Source organism: Prionailurus viverrinus, chromosome D4, assembly GCF_022837055.1.
Source record: "Prionailurus viverrinus isolate Anna chromosome D4, UM_Priviv_1.0, whole genome shotgun sequence".
NCBI classification, from domain to species: domain Eukaryota; kingdom Metazoa; phylum Chordata; class Mammalia; order Carnivora; family Felidae; genus Prionailurus; species Prionailurus viverrinus.
In genome coordinates, this window is record NC_062573.1 from 87,552,165 (window position 1) to 87,570,689 (window position 18,525).

An 18,525-nucleotide genomic window follows, 5' to 3' on the forward strand; every position below is an offset into this window, starting at 1 on the left:
AAAAAAATGAGGGGAAAAAAGAGCTAGTACAAAGATATATGAAAGAGTCTTGAATCTTGAAGGTAGTGGTTTCATGAAGCTACAGAGGTGATAAAATTGCATAGAACAAACAAGTGATTGTAAAACTGATAAAATCTGAAAAAGCTCTGTGAATTTTACTAATGTCAATTTTCTGGATGTGAAGAGTATACTCTGTAACATGTTATCATTGTCAGAAGCTGAATGAAGGGTATGTAGAATCTCCTTGGATACTGGTTTTGTTTTGTTTTTTACAATTTTCTGTGAATTACAATTATTTCAAAATTAAAACTTTAAAAATATGTGTAACAGATGAAATAAGATTAGCAAAATATCAATAATTGTTGATGCCTAATGTGTAGCTGCAGATTAATTATTCTATTATTTTTACATATATATGAAAACTTCCAAAGTAAAACACTAAAGAGAAAAATAGCCATAATTAATAAATTAAAAGATCTAATGGAAAAAGTTGTACAAATGCATTAACAAATGGGGACTTTCAGTAGACAGAAAAATTAAGGGTCAAATTGAAAATGCCAGAGGTAAAAACACATGACATTAGAAGTGAAGAATTCCTTCAAAGGGCTCACTGGTAGGTGGGACTTCAGCTGAGGAAAGAATCTGTGAACTTGAAGATAGGATAACAGAAATTACCCAAACTAAAATGCAAAGAAAAAACAAAGAGTAAAAGACATAGAAGCACCCAATCCCTGAGGTGATATACCAAATGGCTTAATACATGTGCAATTAGCACTGCAAGAGAAGCACAGAAAACAGATTTGAAAAGATGTGGATGGGAATTTTCACACTAACACACCTTAGAAATAATACTGTCAAACTGGGGAATAACAAAATTAAGAGAAAGGTTTGAAGGCAGCCCCAGCCCCCAAATTAACCCTTACAGCAGACTTCTTGTCAGGACCCACGTGATCCAGAAGAGACTAAAGAACATCTTCAATGATGTCGGAGAAGAGCGGCCACCCCAGTTGTCAGTGGTCAACAATATATTCCTGGTCTCCCTCCCACACAGTTGTTCCCCGTCCAATCTCTGTCTAGGTAGGACCCTCTCTCCACCACAAGGTCCACTTCTAGTCCCTCCTCCAATCTCCTGAAGTTCAAGGCTTTAACTTCTGCCCACTGGCAGAAAACTCTGGGGCTCTATCTCCTGCCTCCAACTCTTCTGAGCTGCCTACTTCCTATTTTTACTGCTGTGCTTCACAGATACTCAACATGTCCAACCTGAAGTCACAACCTCACCTACCCTGATTCTCTTTTAACTTTCTCTATCTCAACAAATGCAATCACCATCAAGGACTCCTGATCCCTCCCATTCGGCCAATAATTGTGCTTCCTAAATATTCCCCAAATCCAAACCCATCCAGCACTCTACCTCAGCTACCATTATGCTAGTCCAACCTACAAATGTCTTCGGCATTTTCATAGGCTAATCACTGACCAAGCTGTACCTGCTACTATCCGCCGTCAATCCCTTCTCCCTGTGGCTTCCACAATAGTTCTTTCTAGGATGTCACACACTCTCCAGGCTCTGCTTTAGTAGCTTTATGCTGGTCTCCGGACGATGATCAAACTCCTCGTACCAAACTCCATGCAGTGTGGACCTTACGTACTTGACAGCCTCATCTCAGAACACACTCTCCGGCTCACACCCTGCTCTTGTCAGTTGCTCACAGACGGCATGCTTCCTCTTTGCATAGTGCCTATGTACAACTACTCTGTCTAGGACCTCTTTGTTAGGTTACACCTACACATTATTCAGATGTCAGCTCAATTTTCAGGAAATGATTCCATGTTCTTCTTAAAAGTCAAATTCCTGATGTATGCTTCAACAGGCATTAAGTAACTCTCCTCTGTAGCACTGAGCGCAACCACAATTTTAGATTTATTTCCATAATTAACTTAGGAGTTCACCAATAGGCTATAACCTCCATGAGTATCAAAGATTGTATCTGTTCTTCCTCACATTTTAAAGCCTAGCACATAGTTAAAAAAAAAAAAAAAAAGAGAGAGTAAACTTAAAACTGTAGAGTGAAAACAACGCCTAAAAAAATAAAAATTTGTAATATCTTACCTAGACACAAATTCACTTAATTCTGAATATTCGGTGGGCTCCATTATTATGTTGAGGTCAGTAATAACAGAAGATAAACTCTCCTTATTCTAAAATTTAAAAAAAGTTTATACATCAGATCACAGTAAACATTTAAATAAAATAAAGAGACAAAAATTATTTTAAAAATACAAAATGAAATACCACCAAGCAATAGGAAAAGGTAATTTTAAAAAGCCACAACAGGAAAAAAAAGCAAATATAATCACACAAAAAACTTGATATTTTTTAAACTTTATTTCTGAGAGAGAGAGAGAGAGAGAGAGAGAGAGAAAGCGAGCACATAGATGGGGGAGAGGCAGAGAGAGAGAGAGGGAGAGAATCCTAAGTGGGCTCCACAGGGGGCTCGATCACATGACTGTGAGATCATGACCTGAGCCGAACTCAAAGAGGCGAACTCGGACGCTCAACCAAGCCACCCAGGCGTGCCAGAAACTCAAAATATTTATATTAAAAAATGACTTTATAACTAAAAGTGAAAGAATAACCTGGCAAAAAATTTTTACAATAAATATGACAAGGAGAAATGAAAACTGAAAAGAAAAATGTGAAAGACATGAATTAAAAACTGAAATGTATTAGACAATTAACATGGAAAAAAGTATTCACTCTCACTAGTAAAAAGACAAATGTAAATTAAACCAATGAGATAATACTTTTACCTATGAAATCATTTTGACAATACATACTTTAAAATACACATATTCTCGGGGCACCTGGGTGGCTCAGTCAGTTGGGTGACTAACTTCAGCTCAGGTCATGATCTCACGGTCTGTGAGTTTGAGCCCTGCATCGGGCTCTATGCTAACAGCTCAGGACCTGGAGCCTGCTTCAGATTCTTTGTCTCCCTCTCTCTCTGCCCCTCCCCCACTCACACACTCTCTCTCAAAAATGAATAAATGTTCAAAAAAATTTTTTTCAATACACATATTCTCTATACCAGCAGTATGACTTCAAGAATCTATCCTAAAACAGTAAGAAATGAAGACAAAGACTTATGGCTACCTATTACAAAAACATATTTTGATCTGTAAACTCGGGTTTTCTCCTTTACTCTAGTAAATTTTGCTCTATTATATAGTTGCCTATCATTTATCTTTCACTTGTTTTTGCAAAAAGCATATATTGACCATTTGTGGTCTTCCAGATTGTTCTTTTCACTTGCTCTTACAGGTGATTTTCCTCAAGAGTGCCCTCCATATTCACCTCCTGGTTACTTCAAATATAGTTCTCAGCACTATAATTACTTTCTTTTTTCTTTCTTTCTCTCAGTTCTCTTTCCTCTTATTCAATTTTCTATAAATGCTTCATTTGATAGAGCAGGTTTTATATAGTGTGTTCTTGTATTTATTTCCTGGACTAATTCTTTCAAAGTGAACTTATCCCCATTTTCTTATTAATTCATCTCATGACAGTACATTTGCATATGTCCTAAATGAAGATAATAAAACATGGCACCATATTTGTGCTCTATTCTGGGACTACTACGTGTTCACAGGAGTAGATCTAACAATTTCTAATATTTCCTAAGAAAACAGTGAGTGGTTACTTCTTGACACTTCCCCATTTATCTAGGCACTATCTGATGTGTCTCTGTATTTTGAGCTGCTGGAGAAATGGATATTGAGGGCTTATAATCTCTGTTTAGTTTTTTAGCTGCCTGGGGATACAGTGGGAATTGTTAGGAGCAAAGGATCTCAACAGATATTTCTTCAAAGACATACAAATGGGCAGAAAGCACATGAAATAATGGCCAGCATAATTAGTCATCACCTGGTCATTCCATTTGACCCAACAATTCTATTTTTAGACATACACCTAAGAAAAATGAAAACATATGCCTACTTATAAGCTTACACACGAATGTTTACAGTAACATTAACAGTAGTAAAAAGGTGAAAATAGCCCAAATGCCCATCACCTAATAAATGAGTAACTAAACTTGATATATTCATACAATGGAATATATTCAATCAAAAAAAGGAAATGAAGTAATGATACCTGCTATATGCACAAACCTTGAAAATACTATCTTGAGTGAAAGGAGCCAGTCAAAAAGATCACATATTACATGATTCCATTTCAACAAACTGTCCAAAATACACAAACCCATAAAGATAGAAAACAGATTAGCTGTTGTGTAGGTCTGGGCAGAAGAAGAGGGACTGAGGGATGATAAAAAGTAAGGGGTTTCCTTTTGAGGTGATAAAAATGTTCTAAAATTGATGTGGTGATGATTGTACAACTCTGAATATACTAAAATTTACTGTATATTTTAAATGGATGAATTATTTGATATGTGAATTATTATCTCATTTGACCGGTTTTAAATTTTTTAAAAAACCTCAGAGGCACATCTTGTCTTTTGCTTGACTATGTGTGGGTGTGTGTTGGATTTTGGCCTTTCACCCATTAGGAAAGGCAAATAAACCTTACCTCACTATAAAGCCTATGATTTACAGGCCCCTCCTTATTTATTTATATCAAGATTTATATCAAGAGTTGTATGCTTAACAGACTGAGCCACCCAGGCACCCCAGATGTCTTTTTTAGTGTTTTTGTTTCCTTCAGATAAATACCCAGAAGTGGAATTGCTGGATCATGTGGTAATTCTGTTTTTAATTTTTGAAGGAATTCCATACTCTTTTCTATAATGACTGTACAAATTTACATTTCTACCAATAGTCAATAATACACAAGAGTTCCCCTTCCTCCACATCCTGGCCAATACTTATTTCTTGTCCTTTTTATAATAGCCATCCTAATAGGGGTTAGCTGATATTTCATTGTGGTTTTGATTTCTGTTCTCTGATTTTTTTCATGTACCTGTTTGGCAATCTGTATGTCTTTTTGAAAAAATGTCCATTCAGATCCTCTGCCCATTTTTAAACAAATTGTTTGGTTATTTTGCAATTGAGTTATAGCAGGTCTTTATATATACTGGAGATGAACCCCATCAGATATAGGATTTGGAAATATCTTCTCCTATTCCAAGGGTTAACTTTTCATTCTGCTGATGGTTTCCTATGCTATAGGGAAATTTTTTAGTTTTATGTAGTCACACTTCTTGATTTTTGCTTTTGTTGTTTTTGCTTTTTGGTATCAAACAAAAAAATCAACACTGGGACATATCAAGGAGTTTACTGCCTATGTTTTCTTCTAGGATACTTATGGTTTCTGGTCTTACATTCAAGCATTTAGTCCATTTTGGGTTAATTTTTTGTGTATGGTGTAAGAGGTTCAGTTTCATTCTTTTACATGTGGCTCTCCACGTTTCTGAACACCATTTAGTGAACAGACAGTCCTTTCCCCATTGTATATTCTTGACTATCATAAATTAACTTACCACATATGTGTGGGTTTAGTTCCAGGTTCTCAATTCAGTTCCATTAATCTTTATATGCCAATACCATATTGTTTTAATTACTATAGCTTTTGTAATACAACTTGAAGTCAGGAATCACAATGCCTCCAGGTTTTTTCCTTTCGTAAGAGTCAACTGTCTATTAGGGATCTTCGGCGGTTCCATACACATTTTAGAATTCTATTTTCTATTTCTGTGAAACCTGCCGTAGGACTTTTGATAGGGATTGTAGTTGAATCTGTAGATTCCTTTCAGTACTGTGGACATTTAAAAAATATTAACTCTTCTAATCCATAAGCACAGAATACCTATCCATTTATTTGTGCCTTCAATTTCTCTTGTCAATGTCTTATTGTTTACAATGACCAGGTTTTGACCTCCTGTAGGTATTTCAATCTTTTTGAGGTAATTAAATAATTTCTCTTATAGTGCATTATTAGTGTACAGAAAAAGAACAGATTTTTGTATATTGATTTTGTATCTTGCAGCTTTACTGAATTCATTTATAAGTTCTAATAATTTCTTGGTGAGTTCTTTTTAAAAATTTTTTTTTTTAACGTTATTTTATTTTTGGGACAGAGAGAGACAGAGCATGAACGGGGGAGGGGCAAAGAGAGAGGGAGACACAGAATCGGAAACAGGCTCCAGGCTCCAAGCCATCAGCCCAGAGCCCGACGCAGGGCTCGAACTCACGGACCGCGAGATCGTGACCTGGCTGAAGTCGGACGCTTAACCGACTGCGCCACCCAGGCGCCCCTCTTGGTGGATTCTTTAGGGTTATCTAGATTTATTTTTAAGTTCATTCTCGCTTGCTTGCAATAATCTTCACATGGGTCTTGAACTCATGTCCCTGAGATCAAGAGTTGCACATTCCTCTGACTGAGGCAGCCAGGCACCCCTGATTAGGGTTTTCTATATAGAATATCATGTCATCTGCAAATAGTGATAGTTTTACTTCTTCCTTTCCAATGTGAATGCCTTTTATTTCTTCTTTTTCCCTAATTGCTCTGGGTAGGACTTCCAATACTACGCTAAATAAAAGTGGCAAGGGTAAAAAACCCTGTTCCTCATCTTAGAGGAAATTCTTTCATCTCTTCACCATTGAGTATAATGTGGGATGGTCATAAATTGCCTTTATTAGGTTGCTCCCTCTATGCCTATTTCTTGGGCATTAATATAAAAAAAGGGATGTTGAGGGGCGCCTGGGTGGCTTAGTTGGTTGGGCATCTGACTTCAGTTCAGGTCATGATCTCACAGGTCGTGACTTTGAGCCCTGCGTCAGGCTCTGTGCTGACAGCTCAGAGCCTGGAGCTGCTTCGAAATCTGTGACTCCCTCTCTCTCTGACCCTCCCCCACTCATGCTCTGTCTCTCTCTGTCAAAAAAATAAACATTAAAAAAAAAAAAAAGGAATGAATTTTCTCATATACTTTTCCTGCATCTATTGAGATGATCATATGATTTTTATCCTTCATTTCGTTAACGTGATATATCACAGTAATTGCTGCAAATGTTAAACCACTCCTGCACTCCTGGATTTAATCCCACTTGATCAAGGTGTATAATCCTCTTACTGTATTGTTGAATTTAGTCTGTTAATATTTTGTTGAGGGTTTTTGCATCTATGTTCATTGGCAATATTGGCATGTAATTTTCTTTTCTTGTGGTGTCCTTGTCTGGTTTTGGTATCAGGGTAACACAGGCCTCTAAAGTGAATGTATGGGTCTTCTTTCTTCTATATTTTTGTAAGTATTAGAGAAGGATTGGTATTAAGTCTTCTTTGAATGTTGGGTAGAATTCTCTAGTGAAGCTATTTGGTCCTAGATTTTTGTTTGCTGGAAGGTTTTCAATTACTGATTTAATCTTACTAGTAACCAGTCTCTTCAGATTTCTTCTTGGGTCAGTCTTGGAAGGCTGTATAAGTCTCTAGGAATTGATTCATGTCTTTTAGGTTGTCCAATATGTTAGCATACAATTGTATTCTTATTATCTTTCCTAGTTTTGTGATATCAACTGCAATGTCTCTTTCACTTCTGATTTTCAGTTCCCTCTCTTTTTTCTTGGTGAGTCTAGCTAAAGGTTTGCCTATAATTGTTTACCTTTCAAAGAAAACAGCTCTTGGTTTCACTGGTCTTTTCTACTGCCTTTTCAGATTCTATTTCACTTATTTCTGCTCTGAGCTTTGTTATTTCCTTCCGACTTTGGGCTCTATTTGTTTTTGTTTTCTAGTTCACTGAGGTGTTAAGACAGGTTTTTTGAAATTTTTCTTGTTCCTTGAGGTATACATTTATAGCTATGAACTTCCCTTTTAGAACTGCTCTTGCTGCATCCCAGAACTTCAGTATGTTATATTTTTATTTTCCTTTGTCATGAGGTATTTCATTATTTCTCATTTAATTTCTTCATTAACCTGTCAATATTTTAGTAGCATGTTATTTAATCTCCACATGTTTGTGCATTTTCCAGTTTTCTTGCAATTGTCGTCAGAAAAGATGCTTGATATTAATCTTCTTAAACTGTCAAGACTTGTCTTGTGGCCAAACACATGATCTATCCTGGAGAATGGTACATGTGCACTTGAGAAGACTGTATTTTCTTGTTTGTGAATGGAATGCTCTGTATGTATATGTTAAGTGCATCTGGTCTAACCTATCATTTAAAGCCCATGTTTCCTTATTGATTTTCTGCCTGGATGACCTATCCATTGATGTAGGGTATTAAGGTCTACTACCATTACTGTACTGCTGTCCATTTCTCCCATTAGGTCTTTTAGTATTTGTTATATATTTAGGTGCTCCTATTTTTGGGTGCACAGATATTTATAAATGTTTTATTCTCACGTTGTATCAACCAACCCCTTTGTTGTTACATAATGCTCTGCTTTGTCTCTAATGATAGTCTTTGTTTAAAAGTCTATTTTGTCTAGGGGTGTCTGGGTGGCTCAGTTGGTTAAGCACTTCAGCTCAGGTCATGATCTCATGGTCTGTGAGTTTGAGACCTACCTCAGATTCTGTGTCTCCTCTCTCTCTCTCTGCCCCTCCCCCCCTCACATTCTTTCTCTCTCAAAAATAAATATTTTTTAAGTCTATTTTGTCTAACCGAAGTATAGCTACCCCAGCTTTCTTTTGGTTTCCATTTACATGGAGTATCTTTTCCCATCCATCCCTCCACTTTCAGTGTGTGTTTGTCCTTATGTTTGAAGTGAGTCTCTTGTAGGCAATGTATAGATGGGTCTTGGTTTTTTTTTTTTTTAATCCATTCAGCCACTCTATGGTTTCCATTAGAGGATTTAGTTACTTTACATTTAAAGTATTAATTTTGTATGTGCTTATTGTCATTTGTTATTTTCTGGCTGTTTCATATTTCCTCTGTTCTTCTTCTGCTACTCTTTTTTTGTGGCTTATTGACTTTCTTTAATGGTACACTTAGATCCCTTTCCCATTATCTTTTGTGTATCTACTGTAAGTTTTGGTTTGTAGTTACCATGACACTTACATATAACTTATATTCGTAACAGTCTACTTTAGGGGCACCTGGGTGGCTCAGTTGGTTGGGCGTCCGACTTCAACTCAGGTCATGATCTCGCAGTTTGTGAATTTGGGCCCGCATCGGACTCTGTGCTGACAGCTCAAAGCCTTGAGCCTGCTTTGGATTCTGTGTCTCCCTCTTTCTCTGCCCCTCCCCCACTCATGCTCTGGCTCTGTCTCTCTCTCTCAAAAATAAATAAACATGAAAAATAAATTTTTAATTTCCCTACTAAGGAATCATTTTGTTCATTACATCGGGTTTCAGGAAGAGTAGTCACAAAAACCTACTTAGCCATTTTTCCTACAAACTGACACCCATCTGATTTATTATGTTTTATGGAGTATGAATATGGACACATGTTAATTCTGATATTCTTATGACACCAGACAGAAACTCTGGAGAATGGAACTGTATATTCCAATCACTGCTGACAATAACAGCTGTGCCAACATGGGTAATCATTCAAACTCCCTTGAGGTATTTCCCTACAAAATAAGGGCATTGAGCTTAATAGTCATAGTGACCTTATAAGGTCACTTATGGTTCTTACCTTCTATTACTATGATTTTATTATAACAATACTAAGTACAGTAGTTTTATTATTTAGGTTACTTTTCAATTTTCTGATGGTTAAATATCTCCCTCTAGTGGAAATTTTGTTTAAAAAATGTTTAAGAATTCAGAAGACTGCTGTGTCTTCACCATTTTCTTCCCTACAAGTCTCAACTATAAAAATCTGAACACACAAAATGGTAAAACCATTTTAGAAGGCAATGTGGTACCATCAATCAGAATTTACATGTACATCTATGAGAGCAGGTCTACTACTCTAAAGGCATATTTACACAAGTAGGCCTAGAATATATGAGGCTTTACCATTAAGTAATAAAAAGTTTTTTTAAAAATTCTCATCAGTTCATTACATTAGAATTTTAACAAAGAAATATAGTCTGTTGTTCCCTACTTCTCCTACATACGACTCATTCCTAAAATCTTCCTTTTTCGGGAGTTGTTTGAGACGACTTGCAACATCTTACTTAGTAGTCTGGTCCTCAAGAAAAATCATAAAATTGGTAAGGCACAGAGAGAAACCAAGTGTTGGTAACATAACCAGGGAGAGTCTGCAGCAAATTAAGTAAAATTGAGCAGTTCAAAAATTCCTGCTATTTTGGGGCGCCTGGGTGGCTCAGCCAGTTAAGCATCCAACTTCAGCTCAGGTCATGACCTCACGGTTCGTGAGCTCGAGCCCCACATTGGGCTCTGCGTTGACAGTGCGGAGCCTGCTTGGGATTCTCTCTCTCTCTCCTTCTTTCTCTTCCCCTCCCCCACTTGCACACACGCATGCTCTCTCTCTCAAAATAAACCTAAAAAAAAAAAACCCTACTATTCTGAAATGTAAACAATGACAACTTGTATCTCTTTAGAGATTCAGCAGTTCCTGTGTATCTTTGTCTACCAAATGTCAACTGTCCTCTCCTTAGATTTTTCCTCCCTGCATTCCCTAAAGCATATGGGACAGAAACTACTGGTAGTTCCCAAAACTTGTACTTCTTTCTAACACCAATATTTCACTGGTCTCACAGCCATGCATAACAAAGACTGAATTTCCAGTCTCTCCTGCAGTAGGTTACTGGCCAACAGAATGTAGGTAATAATGATGTATGTTACTTCTAGAAAGTATCTTTCAACAGAAAAGGTAAGCCCTTGTTTGCCCATTCCCCATCCCAACACCTGAAGTGCTCAAATCATCACCATACCATGATTTGGAAGCCACAAGGCTAATGGCAGAGCCTGATACTCATAAGGCCACCATGTGGCTCTTGAAAGCTTACCTTACAATTTTGTTTAAGCAACAGAGAAACTTCTAGTACTTGTAGTACTTTGATCCACCTTTATTAAGTTTTCTGTCATATGTAGCTCAACTAATTCGAATTGATTCAGCATGTGAGCTAACAGTACACATTTAAGTCATTAGTAAATGCTCACAAAATTTTCAATCATGCTTTGGTACTATGGGATGATCATAATATGAAGCTAAAAGTACTGCTGAGCTTAATATTAAGACATATTACGTTAATAATGGCAAAGCTCAATGCCATTATTGACATTATGTATGGGCTGGTGCCACCACAGCCTAGTAGAAGGCGGGAACATGGCCACTGCAGCAGGGCCCACATGGCTCCAGTCTTGTCTATACTGCCTAATACAGCCACCCAGGACCAGCAAGCCAAACAACTAAGGGAGTTACCCAGCGCCGGTTCATGCTGAGAATGCCTCTGGTCAGGCAGCAGCCATTCTTCAGAAGCACATCATGGCCTAAAAAAATATCTCCAAACTGTGATGTCATCCTTGATCTGACTCATAATGGGATCAAACTACCATTGGTATTTTCCTTCAGAGGCTTAAGGGACCAAAAAATGCAACTAAAACAAAAAGGAATTAAAAAAACTGCAGTCTATTTTATCTCTTAAGCCACAGCCCCATTAATGAACAGGCCAAACAGTCTTTGGGGACAAGCCATTCTGGAATGTACAGCTCCACTCAGCAGCTGGTTCACCTCAAATTCTAAGGAGGAAACTTCTCTTTTCAGTTGGACTTATGGACAAGCTCCCAGGATGAGCCTAATTTTGCCAACAATCTTGCTACTCTCCGTATAAACAATAACAGAAATAGCCTGAATGACCCCAAAGCTACTAGGACGCTCCTGGGCAGTGTATACACTGCTATTACAGATTTCTTAGACACAGAGATGGACCTGGGGCCTGACTCCACCAACCTGACATGGACTGTAGGCCTGGTCCATTAATGGAGGCCAGGATGCAAGTGAGCATGTGGAATATCACTACTCTGAATTTAGGATCACATTAGCTCCAAAGAGAAAAAATTCAGGGGCCCCTGGATGGCTCAGTCAGCTGAGCGCCCAACTCTTGATTTTGGCTCAGGTCATGATCTCACAGTTCGTTAGATTGAGCCCTGAATTGGGCTCTGTGCTGACAGTGGGGAGCCTGCTTGGGATTCTCTCCCTCCCTCTCTGCCCCTGCCCAACTCGTGTTCATGTTCTCTTTCTCAAAAATAAATTTAAAAACTTACTTAAAAAAAGAGAGAGAGAGAATTCAGTTGGCATGACTGTACAACCTTTTGCAATGGGATAACACCCAGGTGTTCCTGGGCACCCAAAAGAGAAGGAAGCATGGGGTCCTGGCACAGCCTTTCCATCCCAAGTGAGACCAATCCATTTGTATCCACATTCTGTTTTAGTCTTTGGCAGATAATCTTTGAGGTTATGCAACACAAAAATATCATCTTGGTGACCCTGTATGTTCCTAAGGCCTGGTGACAACCTGGAAAAGTTTACCTCCCCTAAGGCCACTCATCACCCATGCCCTGACTGTGCCATATCCTGCTCAACCAGCCCTGGCAATGACATACCGTGAATGTCCTTAATTACCTCAGCAGTGTTTCAGGGGGAATACTCTGAAGTGGGAGTGAGGTGGGAGCTCTGTCATCAGATGAGGGGCCCAGACATGCTTCAGCCTTTTCTCCGCCTGGTGGGACCAGAGGCAGCAACCAGGGATATGGACTGCAAAGACTTCTCGAGAAGCAAAACCTCTCACCCAGACAACTGGAGCAGGCACTCCTGAGTAGTTGGAGGTCACTATCTGACACTTTAAGGAAGCAGGGTCCTGATTATCTGACATCAGTCCTTGTTCTATACGAAAGGGGAAAACTTGGGGCTGTTTCTGTGCTTGAGGACAATGATCAGGAGTCTTGGTAGATAACCATGAATATAAGCAGCAACTTGTCCATGTGACTTGGGTTGTGATACCTGGGCTGCACCTGCTTTACCAATGAGTTGAGCCAAGACAGCCTGTCCACCCTTCCCCATTCACCTCCTTTACACATACTCCACGTAGGCCCAGTTCACAAAACTAACTAGTTGAACTGTTTTCTGCTATCAAAGTTTGTGCCCAGGCCTGGTCAATTCTTGAAATTACGCCTGGATCCCACTCTTCTTGGACCCATACTTTGAAGGTATCTGAACCTTGCTCTGCCCAACCCTGGCCATATGCTGCACACTATCATTCTGTCTACTTCCTGATTTTATGTGAAAGTCTTAGCCGAAAGTATCTTCCTCTTGTGTCATGTCTTAGCAGTCCAATATAACTTGCTGGCATAACCACAAAACACCTTGGAGTCTAATTCTCCAGCCCTGAGCTTTCAGATGGCTGTGGTTCCAAATGACTACAACCTCAGGAGAGGTCCTGAACAAGGACACCCCAATCAGCTGCTCCCAAATCCCTGATCCACAGAAAATGGGTGAGGTAAACAGTTTTTTGTTGTTTCAAGCCATTAAATTTGGGGGATATTTGTTAAGCAACAGCAGATAACTAATAAGTAATAGATGGCTGGTATATCAGCCGACTAACGAAGGCATCCAGAACTATTCCCCTGACCTTGGGGCTTGCTCTGAGGGATGAGGAGGATCTTGCTATCTGCCTTCCAATAAAGCCCATATATGCTCAGCAACAACCCTCTCATATGCAGTTGTCAGGGTGTTTATACTGTAAAAATTTTTCTGACATGGTATCACTTTGCACAAATGTACTACAAGAGGGCCCTGGTTCATGAATGCCTCCTTAGTTCAGCCATTGCTGAAGGCTGTGGTATGGGAATTGCTTAATCACAGCAGCAGAATCTCTGTTAGCACAACATACTCCTTCATTTACCTGGATTTCCAGAATCTGAAATTCAAGTTGAAATGTAATCATGTGGCAATTTCCTGATAACCTGTGTCTCTGCAGAACTTTCTTTACACCTGTAAATCAGAAAAAAAAAATATTTTACTTGCAAATAAGTTTCCACCAAATACCTCTTATTTTTGTGAACAATTTATAACATGTGGATATACATGTGAGGTTGTATGTTAGCATTTACATTGCAAAATCTAGAAAGATATGCACCAAACTGATTTACCTTTGCAAAGATGAACTAAAGATAACTTGTACTTTCTACATCTTAATTATACCAAAGATTATGGTAAGAAATAAAACATGCTAGTATAACTCTACACAAGTTTGAATCATAACTGATAGTGTTTTCCCCCAACATTAGATGACTCTAGTTAAAAAGAGTACATGGAATCTACCTATTTGGTTGTGTTACCTTACAAAACTTTATACTTAAATGTATAAGTGCATTTTGCTAAGTATACAACTCAGTATTTTTTTCACATGAGTTTCCCATCTAACTTCCACTGAGATCAAGATACAGAAATGTTAAAATATGCCATAAAGTGCCCTTATGCCCTTCCCCAGGCTACTCGTCCCCCAAGAGATAACCACTATTTTCAGTTTAACATCATCTAATCTTGCTAACAAAGGTATTTTTAGAAGAGCACAACTCCACAATGATAAAGAAGAAAAAGGAGAGTAACCTAATTTTGGAAGCTGGAAATCAGATGGATGAGCTAGATATCACACAGAACAGTTGAACTAAGCTGGCAGATCCAAGAAAATTAAAACCTAAGCCAGCAATGGGGGAAGCACTGTATTAAGCCCATTCAAAAGCCTTCTGAATAGGCTGCACCAAGTACTTCTACAACGAGGTCAACATAGGAAGACGCAAAATGGGAAGACTAAGATTTCTGCACTAGCAAGACTTATACCTGGCCTAACCTCTTGTTTTCCATCTCTTCCTTTCAAATACCTCAAGTACTTAGATTCTATCACCCATTTCTTATGTATTTCAGACTTCTGCTGAGGTGTGCTACCCAAGACCCTCTGAGGACCAACTCAATGTCTTCCTTGTCATGAGGCTTATTTCAGTGGAAAGTCAGAAAGCATTTCCAAAAGTGATTCTTCCTTTAAAGGATGATACTCTTGCCCAAAGTTCCCCACATCCAATGCACAGCTGAATTAACATCCCTTTATAAGTGAGTGCATCACAGACCCTTGACAATAGAACTCAATCACCTGGACCAGAAACCCTCCTCTGGAAAATGGTCCAGCTCCTGAAACATTTACCTTGGCCACAGGCCAAGGAGTAGAGCACTTTAGATGAGGCAGCTCTCATGCCAGCAGTGAATAACTCTGAAGATTTGCAAATTAATCATGCTATTGTTCTTTCACTTACTTGACTATTAAAATACTTAATGACAAAGCCTGTGTCTTCTTTAACACCTACCTAAGGCAGCTTTAAAAGAGTATTATGCACACTGTGATGTTCAAAAGACACCTGACAAAACAAGTTTACCACACCACATAGTCAAATAGTTACCTCATAGGATCTTAATTCAATGACATGACAACCAATCTCTTACGTGTAATGAGGTAAACTTCAACATCACTTCCAAATTAAAATGCTTACTCTTTTCTGTATTCTCAGTGCTTGTTACGTCCTCCGTTTTCATGGAGTAATTTATTATATTGATGCCAGTAAGTGTGCTTAGAAAAAGAAGTTCTGATTCTAAATGTCCAAGATGACCTCTCAGATCTTTTGAAGCGGCCCATTCTCCAGAATCTGACTGATGTATTTCTTGAAGGGATTTTCTAAAAAGCGAATATAACAAAGAATTACTCCACTGAAGAAACCACCAACAAGTGCTTCATCTCATAACCAAAAATTTCTTCAAACCATTGCATAATTTTTTTTTCAACGTTTTTTATTTATTTTTGGGACAGAGAGAGACAGAGCATGAACGGGGGAGGGGCAGAGAGAGAGGGAGACACAGAATCGGAAACAGGCTCCAGGCTCTGAGCCATCAGCCCAGAGCCTGACGCGGGGCTCGAACTCCCGGACCACGAGATCGTGACCTGGCTGAAGTCGACCTGGCTGAAGTCGGACGCTTAACCGACTGCGCCACCGAGGCGCCCCTCTTCAAACCATTTCTATTTTGTCTTTCTTACTTTCTTCCCACTAAAAGTACCTAAGATTTTTCTCAAAATCAATATGGCTACTAACACTGTAATCTTTAATCTCAAATTAAAACAAAACTAATTAAATTATACTACCATATTTCTACCTATTACAAACAATTGTAAAATAAACTATAACAAGAGTACTTTGCAACATGAAAATGTCTGTTTATAATGGAATGTTTAAAATACTCCAAAGTAAATACCTGATATCCCAAGACATCTCAAATTATTTTTGTAAATGTCATTAAGTAACAAAGAAATGTTGGCTGGCTAGCTTTAACTTCTAAAACAAGTAAAGTAGGGGCACCTGGGTGGCTCAGTCGGTTGAGTGGCCGACTTCAACTCAGGTCAGGATCTCACAGCTCATGAGTTCAAGCCCCGTGCTGGGCTCTGTGCTGACAGCTCAGAGCCTGGAACCTGCCTCCGATTCTGTGTCTCCCTCTCTCTCTGCCCCTAACCCAGTCACATTCTGTCTCTGTCTCTCTCAAAAGTAAATAAACATTAAAAAAATTTTTTTTAAAACAAGTAAAGTATCACAGAGCATTTTATAGTAAGAAAGAGAGTCTCAGGAAATCTAAGAATAAGGGTGGGGGGAGGGGAATTCCAAAGGAATAATAGCATAATCTCTTTAAACAATACTGTAATCATTCTTCACTGAGAACGCAAAACTCTATTTTCCTTGAAAAAGAGTAAAATTTCAGCTAATGATCACACTGAATGTTATTTTACTTTCTGTCATCCTTTACTGCCCTCGTGTTCTGCTACGTTCTACACTGCTGACTTCTGCCATAGTAAGACATCCTTCCTCAGATGGTGCAGCATGATTATCATGATTCTCATCTGACATGTTGGGCACTCCACTGTTCCTGCTGCTTGCCTCCAACTACAGAAGAAGCCCTACCACTCCTGCTCTTGCTGATCTAAATACCGTTCTCTCATTCTAGAGAAAAACTCAGTGATCAATCTCAACTCTTCTACATCAGTAATTCCTAAATCATACCTCCAATCATACATTTCTTCTTCTTGCACAGTAGACTTAGCTTGTTGACCCAATAAATGTTTTTGTATTAAATTAGCTTGTCTACCATATTTCCCTACTTCTGTTACTGATAAAATCTGTCTCTTGATATCTCAGGCTATCTTTGGAGTTATCCTTGGCTCTGTTAATCCTTCACATCTGGATTTACTGCCATACTTTCTGCTCCTTCACATAGCTATCCCTCCTTTTCTATTCCTGATTCTACTACATTAACCTGCACTCTTGTGACCTTATGCCAGGTCTATAGGAAATAACCTAACTCTGTATTCTTTTTTTTTTTTTTTTTAATTTTTTTTTTTTCCAACGTTTATTTATTTTTGTGACAGAGAGAGACAGAGCATGAATGGGGGAGGGGCAGAGAGAGAGGGAGACACAGAATCGGAAACAAGCTCCAGGCTCCGAGCCATCAGCCCAGAGCCTGACGCGGGGCTCGAACTCACGGACCGCGAGATCGTGACCTGGCTGAAGTCGGACGCTTAACCGACTGCGCCACCCAGGCGCCCCTAACTCTGTATTCTTTACACTGGAGATCTAATGCTTGTAGAAAGGGTGAAAATATCTTTTAAATTTCTGTCTTAATGTTAATTGAAAATATTTAAGTATATTCTCTATCACCTGAGAGACTACCACAAGCTCTTTTGTATTGGCTATAATTAAGTGATAAAAAAACTAAACTGAGAATGCTAATGAAAGCAAGAAGGAATCTTCATATATAAATGATAAATTCCTGTTATGCAAATACCAAATATCACAGAAAACTACGAATGAAAACTTTATGGTGTTTCCAACAGAGCAAACTGATAAAAGAACTAAATCATCACACTGAAAACTAGATATGCAGAATTCAAAAAAGAACCTGTGGCTGAGAAAGGAGAGAATGGGAAGTTATTGTTTAATGGGTACAGAGTATCACTTTGGGGTGAGGAAAAAGTGGTGATGGCGGCATGACAACGTAAAAGTACTTAATCCAATTGAACTACATACTTAAAAAAGGCTAAAATGGTTAAATCCTATGTATACTTTACCATACACCTAAAAGAGAAAACCTGCATATTCTCATTCATAGCAGTGATTTACTTTGAGCAAAATATCATTAGTCTATTTCAATTACCGACATGAGTTTCAATGATCTGGGATTATACATTTTTACTGGCTTTGCACTATATTACTTGTTACTTTGTCTTAGGAGCGTAATTTATGTTGGTCAAAATTAGAGTTCCACAAGAAGCTTCTTTATTTAAAGTTTATTTATTTTGAGAGATAAGAGAGAGACCGCGAGTGAGCAGGGGAGGGGCAGAGAGAGGAGAGAGAGAATCCAAAGCAGGCTCTGCAATGTCAGCGTGAAGTCAGACATGGGGCTTGAACTCACAGACCATGAGATCATGACCTGAGCTGAAACCAAGAGTCAGATGCGTAACCCACTGAGCCACCCAGGCACCCCAAGAAACTTCTTTGTCTTAAAACAAATCTATAAGAGGGGTGCCTGGGTAGCTCAGTGGGTTACGCATTTGACTCTTGATCTTGGCTCAG

The 18,525-nt window shown here is 38.6% G+C and overlaps 1 protein-coding gene across 9 annotated transcripts in view; it reads right to left on the reverse strand.

Moving 5' to 3' along the window:
• Positions 1 to 18,525, reverse strand: part of CENPP (centromere protein P) — a 228,406-nt gene that overhangs the window by 191,320 nt on the left and 18,561 nt on the right. For 8 of the 9 annotated variants that reach the window (XM_047830883.1, XM_047830876.1, XM_047830880.1 and 5 more), the window contains exons 2-4: positions 15,406 to 15,587; positions 13,767 to 13,855; positions 2,111 to 2,199 (exon numbers count right to left, since the gene is read on the reverse strand). In XM_047830883.1, the coding sequence (XP_047686839.1) occupies positions 2,111 to 2,199; positions 13,767 to 13,855; positions 15,406 to 15,448 (221 nt within the window). In that variant the 5' untranslated portion in view covers positions 15,449 to 15,587. The remainder of the gene's footprint in view (positions 1 to 2,110; positions 2,200 to 13,766; positions 13,856 to 15,405; positions 15,588 to 18,525) is intronic. The other variant, XM_047830885.1, reaches the window with a different exon arrangement.